The sequence below is a fragment of the Myotis lucifugus genome, unplaced genomic scaffold (genome assembly GCF_000147115.1).
Source record: "Myotis lucifugus unplaced genomic scaffold, Myoluc2.0 scaffold_173, whole genome shotgun sequence".
NCBI lineage: Eukaryota > Metazoa > Chordata > Mammalia > Chiroptera > Vespertilionidae > Myotis > Myotis lucifugus.
In genome coordinates, this window is record NW_005871221.1 from 1,913,055 (window position 1) to 1,930,342 (window position 17,288).

General features: G+C 38.4%; 1 protein-coding gene across 10 annotated transcripts in view; it reads left to right on the forward strand.

Annotated features, from left to right (window-relative positions):
• DENND1A (DENN domain containing 1A) overlaps positions 1 to 17,288 on the forward strand; it is a 407,524-nt gene that overhangs the window by 95,594 nt on the left and 294,642 nt on the right. For 5 of the 10 annotated variants that reach the window (XM_023760103.1, XM_023760107.1, XM_023760108.1 and 2 more), the window contains exons 2-3: positions 2,740 to 2,789; positions 10,093 to 10,212. The exons of 2 other annotated variants lie outside the window; for them this stretch is intronic. In XM_023760103.1, the coding sequence (XP_023615871.1) occupies positions 2,740 to 2,789; positions 10,093 to 10,212 (170 nt within the window). Of the gene's footprint in view, positions 1 to 2,739; positions 2,790 to 9,792; positions 9,873 to 10,092; positions 10,213 to 17,288 lie in introns of those variants that run through there. 3 more of the 10 variants (XM_023760105.1, XM_023760104.1, XM_023760109.1) reach the window with 3 other exon arrangements.

A 17,288-nucleotide genomic window follows, 5' to 3' on the forward strand; every position in this document is an offset into this window, starting at 1 on the left:
ACTGAAGGACACTCTGCTCTAAATATAATGCTCAAAATATGTTTAAATCAGGGTTTTAAAGTCCCCTCTTTGGAGAGTGGTACTTTTCATATTCAAATAACTGTGTTTTCCTTTGGAAAAGAGAATAAGGTAATTAAATGTTATATATAGGAAAACCAGAAGTATTAAAAAATTTGTTTATTTTAGCTGTTTTTATTTACAAGAAACATTGCTTATTATTTCCTCCCTCTTCCTGTCTTCCCTTCCTAAACCAAGAAGTAGATTTTTCAATTTTGATTGAGATAACGTGTGATATGCCTAACACAGAGTAGATGCTCATTTTTGTTTTCTCCTCTGACAGCACACCACCGTCTTGTTTGACTTAAATTGGAATATCAAGCTCTTGTAATATCACAAACATGAAGAAACATATTGTAATGCACAAACATGTGCCTACGTTTGCCTATATTCCCTTCCTTCCTCCCCTCCCTCTGCCCCACTGCTTAATTAGACTTATCACTGCGTTCTTGGGTAAAACGGAAAGTTCTTGGGAGGTGGGTTATACTCAGCCTACATTTGGTGTTTTGATATTTGTTCTAATATTATCTGACAGACAAGTTCACGGTTGGTTATTACTCTTGACATTAGAAAATGATAAGTAGTTTCTATATTGTACTGAGTAATAAGTTGGGTATATTAGATTCCTTTGACTCTGCTGAGGAACACAATGCCTTCTCGTAGCCATGGGGGTCCTTTCTTTCAAAAATCTTGAGGCCTTTTGGCAGCTCAACTCCAACATAGAGTAGAGAGGCAGATCTGCACCTGTAACTTTTGAGGGGTAAAGGATAACTGTCTTTGTAGCTGATCTTGGCAATGAGGGAGCATTAGTACTGAGTTTTAAAGAATGCTTGGCACATATATTGAAGTCAAGAGATATTCTGTAGTGTTTGAAACCTGAAGTGAAAGGAATTATGTAAGGATTTTTTTGCATATAAATCATGTGTATGTACGTTATAGTTTATTTTATAATTGAAACTACAGACATTAAAATGAATGTTTTATATGACTTCTTTTCCAATATTTGCCTGATAATAACATTATGCATTGAGAAATTGCTCTTGTTATTTTGATTCTCTATTAGTAATAGCCATTTATTTAAATATGAGTTTAAAACAAAAAATAAGAACATTTGAATGCCACATTATGAAATTAACTAATGTGTCAACAATGCCTCTTAGAATCCACTTTTTTCATTTTTTGTTTCCTACTCCTTTACTATTTCATGACATGCCTTAACAGTGCTGTGATGTATATAGTCCCAGTCCATGATATTAAAAAATAGGATATGCTCAATTGAATTATGTAGGTGGAATATGTTCTGGCAGAGCAAGTCAGTGTGCTTTCTGCTTCATTGAGTGGGTTATTAGATTGATGTGGTTTATTTCTTGAATGATAGAACTGGTTTTAAAGCTAAATGAAGCGAGAAGCATCAATCCAGTTAGCATTGATAATTCATTATTATTGGTTAGAAAAATGCTACATTTGTAAACTGACCTTTAATTTATCACTTGGAATAGGATTTGCAATGGGCAAGTTTGTTTTTATTTGAACCAGCTTCTCAATGACTGAAAATTATGTTCTTCATTTTGTCTCTAAGTTGGGATTTTGAATAATAGTTAAGAAGCAAATCAAATGCATGAAAGAAATACTTTTTAAAATTTATAACATTGGTCAGTGAACTTAAGCACCAACAGTGGGCTAAGTCTGCAGTTAAAACAAGCTAGAGAAAATACTATGAAGGACGTAATAATTAATTACTTGTATATATGTTTAGTTATGTGTATAGATGCTATGTAGATGAAATGTGTCCATTGGGAAAAGTTACACACCCCACTGTGTATTGTGTCTCATACAGTAGTGTGCTTTTCTTAATGTAAGAAGCTTCTTTTTTGTAAGTAAGTCTTTGAAATGTTACTCTGCTTTTTGTTCCCTTTTTGTATACTTCCCTTGAATAACATGCTTGGTTTTATGTACCTACATATTTGTTAAAAGATATATAAACTAGTAGTTTGCTTTGAATTTTCACAAATTACAAGCAGGTAAGTGTGTCCAATTATGATGACATTTAACTAAAAATAGTACATACTTAAAATTGTTACAGTTTGGCTACAAAATAAATTTATGCCAGAAATCACAACTCCTTTATAAAGCAGTAAAATGAAGTTTTACACTCTAAAACATGTAGTTGACAATGTTCAGAGACAATTATCTTCAAGTTGGCTTTCTATTCTGCTTGTGCTTTGGCCTATTGATGTTGGGAAGCGTTGTCTAATCCCAGCCCCCTCTGTTCCTAGGTAACAGGCAAAAAACGGTGCCAGCAACAGCGGCCCTGCCAGGCCAAACCCATGTGGCTCGGTGTTATTCACTCTGATCCATATGGTCAGGCTGGAGATGGTCCCTGGAGGGGTGTTAACACTCAGCAACCCAATCGCCTCCCTCCCTTCAGAGCTTTCCTGCATGACTCCTGCTGCTTGCCCATGTGTGATTCTTGATTAATTTTTCATTTTTAATGAAGTTTGATCATGTTTATTATTTCTCATGATTGACTGCCTGGTACTCCTCCCATGTAATTGATAAAGCCCATATTTCTTCATCTGTCTCCTCTTTCTTTAGGGTAAAGTTGCTAGATTGTGTGCCATGGTTAATGTTAGATTTATTGGTCCCATTGGATGTATAAATTATCTCTTTTTCTCTCCACAGGAAGTTCTACAGACTTTGACCAAGTTTTGTTTCCCCTTCTATGTGGACAGGTAGTGTCAGATTTTCAAACTTTACTAGAGAAAAGGCGTCAATAAACCTGCTATGGAAAATAAAAACCATACCATTCTTAACATTCTGTCTGCTTAACCATGATTTAAAATGCCTATGTTCCAAGGAAAGTTGCAGTAGTCTCCTTTCCTGGGGATTTTATTGACACTGTCAAAAAGTTTAAAGCTTAGAGCTTTGCATTAGTTAGTTTGTGAAATGTAGTTTGCATGACATTAAACTTTTGATTTTGGTTATCAGACTCAAACCATGATTAAGAATGGTTGGGTTTTAATTTTTATTTAAATATGAATATATTTTACTTTACCAAGTAATATTAAGTAATATTATGTGACTTCATGGCCTTATGCGTATATATAGACTGTTTTTCTTAGACTTCAAGATAAAATTTAAATGGGCATAGGCCTATCTTTTTAAAATGTGTTCCGCTATTTAAAAGATATGCTGCTAAATATAGTCTTGCATTTTGTTTAGGTGGCTAAGAACGATATCTCTAAGGAAATCAGCATTTCCTATAGTTTTTTAGACTAAAAAATACAAAATTATCTAAACATTTCTTTAGCATTTGCATTGTGACAAACTATTTCTTGGAGAGGTATGAATATTAGAGCTTGAAGATAATTAAAACAATCTAAGCGTTTTTTAAAAAATGAGCCATGCTTAATAGCTTATTTTTAAAAGAAGATTATTTTTAAATGGCTTATTAAAAACAAGTTTAGAAGAGCTTTTTCCTCTTACTTATAATACTATAATTTGTTAACAACATATTTATACAAATTTTAAAAATAACAAAACAATCATCTTAATCTTATTTTCAAGAAATGTCCATTATGTTTTCATTATAGTTTAAGCATTTTTTTCAATCACTTGTCCACTTGATTGCTGTTTGTGATTTTCCCTTAATGCAAAATTGAAGTATGAAACTATACAAATGTTACATCTTAAAAATTTCACTTTTAGTGATAGAGAAGTTTTAGTAAGTATCATTATAAGTAATAAGTGCCATATGTTCCAAAAATGCTATAAAATGTGCCCATCTTCAGGAAGGTTCTATTGTTTTACTATTGCCAAACAAGGCAAAGCCTGAAAAATTTGGGTGACGTAGAGTGCATGTGGGTAGTTTGCTGCTTGGGTCTTTTCTGCACTTTGTAGTAGCAGTGTCCTTGTTTATTTGGCATAAACCTAAAAATGGTGTGAGATGGGAACTAATAGCCAAAGGAGTTTAAAAGAGTACTAGGAAGCAAAAAGAGTACTAAAAAGCAGCTCTGGAATGATGCCAACCACTTATAATCACTGTTTTCCCTGGTTCTCATGTGTTATTTTTTAAGCCAATCAACCATTGTAGTATTTCCAGACGTGGGCCTTTTTAAACCATGGTACCAGGACTGTTTTAGTAGCAGGTTGATGCTCAAAACAGAATAGCCTTAATTTTAAGAAGATCAGTCTTTGTAATGAGAGTCCTCTTATCTCTTCTTTATCCTACTCCTTCTAAAAATAGCAAGCAAGGTTTTGTTTAGAGATGTTTAATGCAAACTTCACATTTATATGTATGAATTAGCGATGCATGAAATCTCCTCCAGTCACTTATAAAATGTATTACAAATTATGGCAAGGGCATATTTATACAAATTAATAAAGCTGAAATGTCTTTAAAATGTGGTTAGGTGTTTAACACAGAAAAATAAGAGAATACATTTTTACATGATTGCTTGTTAGAGTGATGATCTGTTTTGGATAGGTATTCCTTAATTGACTTTGTAAACTAACATTAGAAGAAATTTGCAAAGAGATTAAATCTCCCCAAATGTGTTCTCTCTCTCTCTCTCTCTCTCTCTCTCTCTCTCTCTCATCACACCATACAGCTCTACTTACCTACCTGTCTCTCTCTCTCTCTCTCTCTCTCTCTCTCTCTCTCTCTCATCACACCATACAGCTCTACTTACCTACCTGTCTGGGTGATTTTTGTTGCTGTTGTTAGAAAAATATTTTTCTTCTAATATGCTTCTCTTCAAATTACTCTCTTCTAATTGTTGCTGTTGTTAGAAAAATATTTTTCTTCTAATATGCTTCTCTTCAAATTACTCTCTTCTAATCATGATTCCCATATTTTTTCACAAAAAGATTTTGGGACAGAATCATCCTTCTATGGATATATTTTAATCCTTGTCATCCTCGCCATGTATAGTGGTTCTTTCTTGTGTTGATAACTTTTATTGATACAAAAACCACTTTATTTTGGAGAGCATATTTTTATCTTCTTTTTCCCTACCTTTAACCTTGGCATACTTTAATGCAGAAGGGAATAATAATGAAGTTTGTTTACAATACTAGTAAATACAGAGATTTTAATGTCACTTTTTTTTATTAGTTTGCAGTTAACACTGACAAATGGATATGCCCAGATTCTGAGGCCCACAAAGACCCTTAGATATATTTATGATATTGTTTGAGTTCGAAAATGTCAGCATGGGAGATGAGTAATGCCCCAGGTGATTATGTTAAAAAAAGAAAGCTACCTAATCTTTTTGGTATCTGTGCTTTTCTACCCCAAGGAACAGTAATACAACTTTCTGACATTTCTAGTCTATATCAAGAGTGGGATTTTCACAGTCATCATCAAATCACCCTTTAACATTGACATCTTGCTGTCTCTTGTGTTGTTTTAAGATTTTTCTTTCTGAAACTAGGACTTATGAAAAATAATAATGCCAGTAGCTCTTCAAAAGAAAGTGCTTCCTCATGTATCATATCATTTTATCCCCCTATCATAAGAGATGAGAACAAGTACTGTTTATCTTCATTTGAACAAAATCTAAGTTGTAAAGAAATTGTGACTTGCCGCAGGTCCTTTTAGGCGGCTAGCACAACCTGGATGTTCATCTCCCAAAAGAATACATTTTTCAGTAGAACACCTTGTGGGAAGACCAGTCACCGTGTGTGTGTGTGTGTGTGTGTGTGTGTATGTTTGTGTCTGTGTAGAAAGACAAAGAAATTAGTATTTGAGTTCCTAATTGATTCTAGTCAACGTGCTGGACATTTTCACATTAAACCTCATTTATTCTTCCCAGCAACTCTAGGAGGTAGGTGATAGTGCTATTTCTTTTACAAAAGAGGAAAGGAAGGTTCTGAATGTGTAGCCTTATGTTGGGTGATAAGGAAATGGTATCAGACTTGGAGCTCTGCCCTCCATGTGTTTCTCAGTTTAGTTCAGGAAGTATTAGAAAGACACATTTAGGGGTATCTATCCAAAAAGATAGTACAGTTAGGGAAGACTGAGATTGGAGAGAACTTCTCATAGTGGGGGAGACTTGTGTTGAGTCTGCAGGGAGGACAAGAAGGGGTAAGTGGAAGGGAGAGCCTAACACCCCATATGCACTGAAGAGCAAAGCAGAGGAGAAACCATGAGTGAGCCTAAAGATTGTTCAGCCAGAGCAGATGGAGCCTGCTAGGGAGAGGGTGACGTGTACTGTGATAGCTTGGGCTCTGGCTACCGGAGGCCTTGAGAATGTGTGAGAATCAGACCACAGGATTCTAAAGCTGAAATTCATTTGGTTCAAGCATCCCCTCTTACAGCAGGGAAGCCAAGATCTGTAGAGCTGGAATGACTTGCTTATGGTCATTACCATGTAATTACAGAGCTGGGGAAGAAGCAGATACTCTTGTTTTCAATCCAAAGTTATTTCTCCCCTACACTGAACTTGAAGCTCTTGGTGGCGAGGAGTACTGAAATGACGTTGTTGAGATATCTGTTCACTCTAAAAAAAGTATTATTATTAGTTGTACTGGTGTCCTTTTAGTTTCTTGAACATGCCTAGCTCTTTCTAGCCGGAGAATCTTTGCACAGTTCTTTTCTCTGCCTGAAACACCCAGTCTGCTGCTTCTGGATTGGCTGCTCAGCTCTTCCTTCAGGTCGGTATTGTTGTCATCTCTGAGACGCTGTCCCTGACCACATTATCTCAGTAGGGCCTTCCCTTCACTTTCATCTTCTGTCCTTGTTCCTTCTTTGGTTTCATGCAACACTGTGACAAGCTGTGTGCTTTGTGGTACACTTGTTTATTATTCCTCTCCAACTAGACAGGAAGTGCCACAGTGGGATGGATGTTGTATATCCATCATTTGTTGCAGTGGTCAGTATAGTAGTTAGTTGCTCAGTAAGATGACAAACTAAAGTGAGGCTGATATGGAAAATCCCATTTCTCACTGAAAGATTGCAATCAAACTGTCCTGTCCACATGCTTCATGCCCTTTATACACTGAACCTGTAAACAAAACAATATGTTGCAAGAGGGGACTTGAATAGCTAACAGACATTTACAAGGCGGCATGAAGGTTCAAGTTTGTGGTTCAGATAGTTCAGATAGTCATTGCTTTTCTCCCTTTTCCATATTCATCTAGGCATGGGAAGCACAGCTAAGGATGGTCTTGGCCCTGTTTTCTGGGCTCAGTTTTGGAAATACTCAAAATACAGCTTAGTGGGAAGTATAGTCTGTTTGGTGAGACAACTATCTGACTTTCTTATGTATCTGAAAGCTTCCGGGGGAGAGTTTTCATTGTGTTTAGTGCAGTGAGGAGGAATGGAAAAGACTTTGAAGCAGAATTTGGCTTGGATTTTTGTTTTAGTCCTGATTACTTTGTAAAAACAAAGCCCAAAAAATAATCCTGAGCCTCAGTTTTCCCAGCTACAAAACAAGAGAATTAGATAAGATGGCTTCTTTGGTTCCTCCCAGTTTTAACTATCCTGAAATCTGATTCCTGTGGATTCTGATCCAGACGTAAGCATAGGAACTGCAGCCTTTAAGGAAGCAGACCCTTTTCTCACAGTCATTTTTTATGGAGAAAAAGTGAGTAGTCTCATGAAGGGAATGACACATTCTGTGGGGATTCAGAACCTTCAAGTTAACCTCTGTTTGACTGCCTTTGCCTGGCTTTTATTTTATTCGAAATTGTCCAAGGAAAAATATTTTTGTGTTTAATGGTTACGGGCTTTTAATGACTTGTACTTCACCCTAGTAGGAATTAAAAAAACGTGACTCAACTGCGAATAAGTGCCTCCTTCTAAGCTGTGGCACCCCAAAAAGAATCTTATTCACTTTATTATTATTATTGTTATCCTTACCTGAGGACACACTTAGAGAGACAGGAAGAGAGAAACATCAATCTACTGCCTTCAGTAGGTGCCCCACTCAGGAATCGAACCGTTAACCATAGGCATGTGCCCTGACTAGGAATCGAACCGGTGACCTTTCAGTGCATGGGATGATGTTCCAACCAACTGAGCCACTCTGGCCAGGAGAATCTTGTTCACTTTAATGCAAGCATGAACAGCTCCTTTGGTCATCTGGAGGTCTACCCTTTACTGAAAAGATGCAACAGACAAGAGAGAAAGAAAGGCAGCTTTCCTTTAGCCACTCATAAGTACTACAAAGCTGAGTCAGGAAGATTCTAAGCAAATGCATGGTTTTAATATGAATGTTGGTTTCCATTCAGATGGTAGCTTAACAGCTTGCATCTCTTTTATTAATTATCCTTACTATGGACTGGCCTTTATACTAAATGCTTATTTCACTTGTTGCCCAAACATCCTTTGGGTTGGGTGGTAGTTTCTCATTGTTATTCCAGGTGAAGAAACTGAGGTACTTGGAGGTTAAGTAACTTGCTAAATTAAGTCTCAGTTAGCAAGTGATTGAGTTGGGATTTCAACCAAGTAAATGAGTAATGAATCTTTCTTTGAGCCTATGAGGTAGCTAAAAGCATTTTCAGCATTTTTAATGTTAGTGAAAAGATAATAGGGAAATTAATGACACTCAACTCACCAACCAAGCTGTGTTTGTTCTCTGTCCTTTTCCTATAGGTCCTGGGTCTTTTCTTCTCATTCAGTCCTATCGATATCCTTTCCTTCTAGGATGCTTCATTGTAAACACTGTGGATGTGAAATCAAACCCTGAGTTAAAATAACAAACAGTCATATTTTATAAAACCACATAATAGTATTTGACAAAAGCATCACCTTATTCGAACTTAAAACCATCCTGACCTGTTGCTTTAAATATTTTAATAATACAGGTTTTTCTCCTCCCCCAATGAGGCCCATGTTCCCCCCCAATCACTTTAATTATGTGAGCTAGAATCCTGTTTCTCACACATCTTTAGTTCTCAACCTTGTTAAAATTAATCATATAATCCCCCTTTAAAACATAGTATTAAATCACCATAGTAACACAGTATCCAAGCTTTATAGATAAAACATAACAGCCATAACAGGGTAGCATTTGGTGTCCCCTTGACAGCTCTATAACTTTTATAGAAATGTGTTTCTTCTCCTGGCTGTATAAGGTGGAGGGATAGCATTACTTACACCTGTTTTATTACCACGTTGCTTTTAAATTGCCACCTTGTTTTCGTTCACCTTCCTAGTTAAAACAGGAGAGTGGAGCATTTTCTTTTCTTCCTGAATTATTTTCTTGTACTCTCTAACCACTTTCCAAGGGATGGAATTGTTTCCTTACATATGACCAGGTAGGGTCCACTGACCTTTTGTGCTGAGATACCTTGGAAACTTCTTTAATTTTCTTATGCAGCTTATACGAGGGAATTTTCAAAAGGAAGGCTATCTATATTTGAGAACTTAATTTATATTGTATCCTAAGACTCAAAAAGTCTTTGGAAAAGGCCTGGTGAACCATGACTTTTTTATTGCACTGACAATTTAGAAAGTAAATTATAGGTGAGAAGCATCTATTTGAATATATGATCAATTTGAATATATTTTGTAAAATGCAACATGTAAACTACGAATTAATAAGTTCCTTTGAAAAATTCAATGTCAAATTCTAAAATATTATATTAGCATAAATTTATGTTTTAGAATTTGGAATATGTAAATTTTTAAAGAGAAATCCAAGCTAACTGGTAAACTGATTTTTAGAAGTGAATTTTAAAACATTTTATTTCCTCATCTACAATGTGAAGTTAGTGGAATGCACCTTTCAGGATTTGATGGGATGATTAACAGTGCTACCTGCCTGCACTCAGTAAGTAGGAGAAGGTATGGCGGTAGCTCCGATGAGGTAGGTGGTCACCAGAATGTGCTGCTTGCTGCGGCCTCCCCTCCCCTTTTTTTTACTAGCTCACAATCTGTTTCCTTGAAGTGTGTAAATTTTCAGTTCATTTATAAAGAGTTCCACTGAGAGAGGAAATGTTACAGGTTCAACGACTTGTCATGATTAGATACTTTATCAAGAAACTTACTGCACATTCATTTTCCCCTTTGTTCTGTCTTTGCCGCAGCCTCACAGTTAGCCAAGTTGGCCAGAACTTCACGTTTGTGCTCACTGACATTGACAGCAAACAGAGATTCGGGTTCTGCCGCTTATCTTCAGGAGCTAAGAGCTGCTTCTGTATCTTAAGGTAAGGGAGAAGGGCTTTGGCTATTGGCTAGTTTTGCGAAACAATGTCAGCTCTTGCGTTGTTATTCTGTAATTAAATTTTCCAGCTGTTCTTTTTATTTTCCTATCTGTTTCCCACAAGTCACTGCACTTGGGGGGAAGGACTTGACAGTGTTGTCCTTGCACTTTAAGTTCTGCAGATAATTATATTTATTTATTTGTATCACATCCCTGGGGTGGGAAAGGGACCATCGCTTCTGTGGAGTATGTGGAAGCCTCAGAGCCAGCATGGCTTCAGTTCCCCCTGCTGTTATCTGGAGCTGTCAGAAGTCAGCCTGTGAGGCTTTCCCTTGGACATTTTGTGTATGTAAGATTATTAATAAAGTATGTGTCTGTGACTCAGACGTCTCGCAGACACTGATTGTGTCCTCCTCAAAGTAACACCCTTGCCCCCTTCGGGTCATTGAGTGAGTGACTGTTTCTCAACTTGGCTACCTCTGGAGAGGTTGAAAAAAGAGCCAAATCCTGTAAGAAGGCTTCTTTAGGTCTTCTAAAACCCCCTTCATCCACCAGAGCCACACTTGCTTAATGCTCTGTTTCCTCCTGCCCGAGTGGTAAGCGTGTTCTGTGGTGGGAGGATGTGTGGAAATCTGATTTTGGAGCTGCTGGCTCTGTGGGCTCCTGCTGGGCGCCTCCTGAGGGGGAAGTAAAGGCATCCACACACTCTCCTCTCCATCTGCCTTCGTTAAGTAGGTGTCAGAGGGGCCTGCCTCCTGTCTCTCTCTGCTCATGTGGAGCAGCCCAGGGCAGGACAGCGGGGAGGCGCCCCTGACAAAACCCGGGTCCCCAGTCTTGGGGATAAAAGGCCAGACCCTCTATGAATTCCAGAAAGAGTAGTTCTCTGGTGTATTTGTCTCTGCACTTCCTTCTTCCTCTCACCAAGAAAAGACAACCCCCCTCGCCTCACCCCTCAAGCCCACACACTCTCTCACCACGTGGGGTGGGGGGGGAGAGGGGTTGTGGGCTGACTTTTCAAGTCCCTTTGCTCAATAACTGTTGGTCCTGCTACTTTTGTGTTTCTCTACACAAATATTATTATTATTTTTAATAAGCAAAATTAACTCTCTTCTTCACCAAGGATAGCATCTGTAATCGGGTTATTAGAGGGAAAATGTGGAAAGACCTTAGGAAGAAAGTACAACCCAGCTACTTTGTGAGATTACATGTGAACAGCTGTTCTCAAGCATGCCTCAGTAGCCCAGGCCCAAGGATCGTCTGCCCAGAGTATTAGATCCTGATGTAAATGATTATTTACTTTTTCACTTAGTAATGTTGGTCTTTTTCTTTTTAAAGAAAATTTTCACTTTCATTTTTATCTAATGTTAGATTTTGGCCTTGCCCAGGACACTGCATATTATGTGGTCATTTGAGGATATGAGGGTTTAAAACAAGTTCTGAAGTTTTGCAGAAACGTTCCCTTCCCCCCAATATTTTGAGTTATGATGTTTCTTCCTTTCAAAGCTCTGTGTGTTTGTGTGTGTGTGTGTGTGTGTGTGTGTGTGTGTGTGTTGGGGAGTGGGGAGTTGACTCTGAACTGGCACTACCACATTTATTCAGCAAATTCCTGGGAGTGGAAAACTATTTATTTAAAAATTAAAATGAAAAAAATTGCTCTCCTCTGATTCTAGCATTTGATTTTGTATGTCTGTATGGAGGGTTATGGACTTTGTGCTTGTGAGAAACTCATTGAATAGCCTTCACGCTGTCGTCATTTGGAATGAAAAATAGCAACAGTTAATGTGTTTTCTGTTTGTTATACTAGCTTGGAACTATGGGAAAAAATTTGGTGGTTTAATTCATTCATTTGTTACTACTATTAGCTAGCCCCTGCCCTTGAGAAGTTCCCAGGACTCGCTGGGGAGATAGATGATCGATCACTACAGTATGCTATATAAAATGCATAGAATGATCCCATGGCATAGTGTCTTCTTACTATGGATATTCTAATGCCAGGGAATAGTGACTGTGGTGATAAAGAGTACTATAGGAATTCTGAGATACCATTTCATGGATATTTAACATGGGCTGGGGTGGAAGTCTCACTTTATCTCATCCAGCTGTTGCACACATTTAAAGGGCACACAGAGTGGCACTTTCCCTGTGCTTGGTTTGGGAATGTTGCTGGGCTGAGATGTGAATGGAAGAGTCTACTGTTAACCCTGGATGACTGGTTGGTGACATGTCCAATGGAGAGTGGAGAGGTCTGCCAAGAGAACATGAGGTCTGCTTTACATTATTAACATTGTCCTCATTTGCTGCTTGGTCTCCTTGCCTTTTTCAGGTACTTTTCCTTTAGTTAATCTGTGCCTTGAGGTCCAATCACCATTCTTGGTGTGCCCAGTGCTCTAGCTCAAGTCTGCTCATAAGCCACTCTATCTTGCTTTCCATTTTTTTCATGAGGGATGTAGCTCCTAGTGATGGCGTCTGTGCATATACAGCCTCCACTAATCCTAGCCCCTTAGGACAAACTGCAGCTCGCGAGCCACATGCGGCTCTTTGGCCCCTTAAGTGTGGCTCTTCCACAAAATACCACGTGCGGGCGCACATGTACAGTGCGATTGAAACTTCGTGGCCCATGTGCAGAAGTCAGTATTTTGTGGAAGAGCCACACTCAAGGGGCCAAAGAGCCGCATGTGGCTCGCGAGTCGCAGTTTGCCGACCACTGCCTTAGGATCCCTTCCTCCCTGACTGCTCTCCTGGTACATAGGAACCACTAGACCTTTCTGCCTTTACACATTTACCTATGCTCCCAGACTCAACAGGGCACTCCAAGCAGCCTTCTCTAGGCAGAGGTAGCCATCCCCTCCTCAGGATGCACCCAGATGCTGTGCATACTTCAATTATACACTCATAAGCCTTGGTCATCCTTCATCCTTCTCCTACTGGATAGTTAACTCTTCAGGGGTAAAGATTTTGTGTTAAGCAACAACCTTTGTATCTCCAGCCCTTAGTATAATGCTTGATCAAAATAATGTATGCATGGCTTTCAGAGATTGGGAGATGCATTCCATTTGCATGGAAGAGTGGGGCACTAAAATTAGAGGATGGGCCCCATGGGATGGGCCTCATAGTTTAAAGAGAAAATATGAAAAATAGTTAATCGCAGAAGCGTGATTCATACTATAAAACTTATTTCATATTAGTTGTAAAAGGTAAACCATTGACTCAGTGACGATCAGTATTAAAAATTTAAATTTAATTTTACAATGAAAGGTGTTTTTTATTTTAATCCTCACCTGCAGATATATTTATCAATTAGAGAGAAAGAGAAAGGGAGAGAGAGGGAGAAACATTGATGTGAGAGAGAAACATGTATCGGTTGCCTCCTATATGTTCCCTGACCGGGGATCAAACTCCCAACCTAGGTATGTGCTCTGACCAGGAATCGAATTCCTAACCTTTTGGTGTACAGAACAACAATCCAACCAACTGAGCCATCCGACCAGGGCTACAATAAAAAGGTTCTTAGATAGTCTTTATATGTTAACTTATTAGGTTCATTGTTACGGGCATTGTCTATTCCTCCCACTAGAATTTAAGTTCTGGAAAGGCTGAGAATTTTTATCTGTTTTGTTCACAGATAAAAGTGTATTAAAAAAAATGTAGTTGTACTAGAGTATAAACAAGTCTCATTAACACAAATACCATGGTACATAAAGTCAAATGAATATTTTCTCCAATAGTTAACTAGTTTCTTTCTATTAAAGCATTTTAATTTTCCTTGAGATTCATCATAATATTATTTAACTAGTTGCTGGATGGTACTTAATATTATATTAAAAACACCAGCTAGGAGAACAACAGTTACGGGTTAAGTTAGTTGTTCTTCATTATAAACCCAGGAATGTGAGAGAGTATTTTAGTATTTCCAGACAGCACTATCTGTATCTGATGTGGTATAAGCATTACCTCTGAAATCTTTCAAATATAATACAAAGTGACTTAGGACCAAAATTTTTTATGGTTTCTGGTTTGCCTAAATGACACATACCAATCAAGAGCATAAGAGGTCAAAGCCATAACCATGTTGTTTGGAGGTGGTGGTGGTGGTGGTGGTGGGTTGGATTATGGAAGATATTTCATGTAATGATAATATGTCTTTACTCTTTATAAATGAACTTAAATATTTGTGTTCTACAATTTTTTTCCTTTTGTATACAGATCTTATTTAAACTCTTGAGAAAGTTTGAGTAATTATCTTTATACCCAAATAAAACTGTTCAGAAACTAGAATACATTTTGGGAAGATATGACTTGTTTCATAAAGACAGTATCTAAAAATTTTGTTTAAAATTTAAATTTAGTAAGTATTTTAGTACCTAGTATATATCAGGAATGAGCAATGCATAATACTTGGTCTTTGGCCTTTATTTACCTCAAGGTTCCTTCAAATAGACATAAAGATCTAACCCTAGTTCCCTATATGATGAGAACCTTTCAGATGTCATGTTCATCCAAGATTTTGATGAGCTGAACTTTCTGAACTTGGTTTTGCAAGCTGAAAACAATATATACATTTTGTCCTTTACCAACTTTAAAATTGTATAGGCTTCTGGGTACACTGTTCCCAGGCAACCTCTGATTTTGGTACCCACCTCCCATTTCACCTCCACCCTTACTGTCTTAGGAGCTACCCAATCTTTGGGAAGGGCTTATTTAAACAATTAGTTAAAATATTATGTGATAAGTGCTATTTGAAAAAAATATGTATGTTCAAGGCTCTGTGGGGGTCACAGATTAGGCAGGGCCCATCTCTGGCTTGGAGGATCAGGGAAAGTGTTGCTGATGGTTTCCAGTTAAACTGGGTCTTATAGAACCAGTGGGGGTTTGCCTGGAGGAGAACTGGTGTGCACAGGCTCAGAGAAATGGAAGGAAGAGCAAGATGAAAGAATGATGAGAATTTGATGAGAGGGCAGATGATGCCATAGAAGTCCTGGGGCCGGATTGTGAAAGACTTGCTCAAAATTTTGGATTTCCCCCATAGCAAATGGAGTGCCATTGGATGGTTTGGGGCAGACATTAGAAGTATTGATGTTTGTAGACCAAGGATAAAGTGGCTTTTTGTATGTGAAACTGCTATCTACATGGGCTTGGGTTTTCTGGTTATTGTAGAGGGATGCTGTACATCACTGTGGGAATAGCACCTTGATTTAGGTTGGAATTTTCAAGCCTCAATTTCAGTTTTTTGTTTTTGTTTTGTTTTTAACTTAATGAAATATGTTCCTGGGCCCTTGTTGGGGAGTTATTGTCCTTCTTTCCGTACAAGCTGGCATATGGGCTTGTGTTTAAACATTAATTGTGTTAAGTAAGAACCATCTTCCTTCTGGAACACTTTCTAACTTAATGGCAGGAAGAACTATTGCATCTTTTTTTCATCCGCATTGTACTCATTTATACTATAAACACAGAAAAGCTCAGTTCTCATAGAGAAAAAGAAATTAGCAGTAATACAAGAGTCTGGTTTTCAAAACTTTGGATTTTCTCTCTAACTGTTCCAGTATTTTTAAAACACATACAGTTCAGGAGAAAAATCAAAGGACTCTTTCCTTAGGCAGGTGTGGTGGCAGAAGCCCTTTTGGATTGTGTTATCTGCTTTAGTTTAAAATAAGTGTAGGGGGGATGGGAAAGGCAGTTGGGAAGGAAGGCTGTGGGGACAGCTCCCAGATTTTCCTGAAAGCAGGTGCTGTTGAAATATTCCAGAAACAGATGGAATCTCCTATTCTTGTTTTAAGCTATTTATAGTTGTCTCGCTGAGGGTACCCTGCTATACAAAAATGCACAGCCTGATGTTGGAGGGCAGTTTGGGCATCAAAGCTGGGGCTCCTTTGGGAGAAATCAGCCTTTCTTCCCAATTCCTTAAATACCATTTGGGAAACCTGGATCTTTCATACTATTTAACAGAAGACTTTCCTCTGCTTTTCGAGTGGTTCCATCTCTCTGGAGCTGTTTGATTTCTTTATAATTCCCCCCCTTTAAAGTACAATGGGCACAATGTTGTTTCCCAGATAGTAGCTGGAAGAAGGCCCAATTGCTGTGGCAGATTTTAATTCCACCCCTTGTGGGTGCTGGCACATGGCTTCTGTTGGAAGCCGAACCTGTGGAAGCTCTGGTTTACCAAGCCCAGTGCCCTTTCTGAGATCCTCAGTGTTTTAAAGGCTTTCATGGGGTGGGGGCGAAGGGGGGTGGGGGGCAGGGATGTGTGTGCTCATCAGACACATCACTTTGTGGGAGGTTATAACTTTTCCCCCTTAATTAAAAAAAATGAAGTCATTGGGGGTATATTGCATGTTTTATTGTCACGCATATGTCTTCATGCTTAGAAATGTATAATCCTCTGGGGAGCCACAACTCAACAGTAGTAACAAGCTATACTGTTTAGAGAAAATCACCTTTGAAGAGAAGAAAGGGAAATAAATGCCTTCCCTGTCCTAGCAGCCTGCTAGTTGAAGGCTGGGAAGCTGGACTGTTGGAAAGACAGGTGTGTCTTCTGCACCAGCAGCGAGCACAGGGCTGTCACCATAGGTGGAAGCTTCTTGTCTCCTTCTGGTCCTTTTCCAAGGAAACCAGCCTGGCTCAGCCTTCCTTCATGCAGTCTGAGCCCAGGTTGTGGGTATTCAAAACTCCAAGACTTTGGCTAAAAGAAAATTTTTGTTTTGAGACTGAATGAGTTGGACATTACAAGAAAACATGGTATTTTCTCATTTTGTTTCGAAAGCAAAGCACTTCTTTGTCTTAATGCTCATGAAGCTTACTTAGTACAGGGCAACAAAGTGAAAATACCCTAGGAACCCCAGGAGTACACTTTAGTTTTTGTTTTCTCTATATTCCACTCATCTTGTTCTTCTAGTAGCTGCTGCTGATGGCTAATGTTGTTATAACATTTTGTAGATGGATAGACTAAGTCAGAACTACTCACCACAGAGGATATAAAAGGGAAAGGGGAAGTTAGCATTTATTTAATACTAGAGGCTTGGTGCACGAATTCGTGCATGGGTGGGGTCTGGCTGGCCTGCCCTGATGGGGCTGATCGGGCCAGTG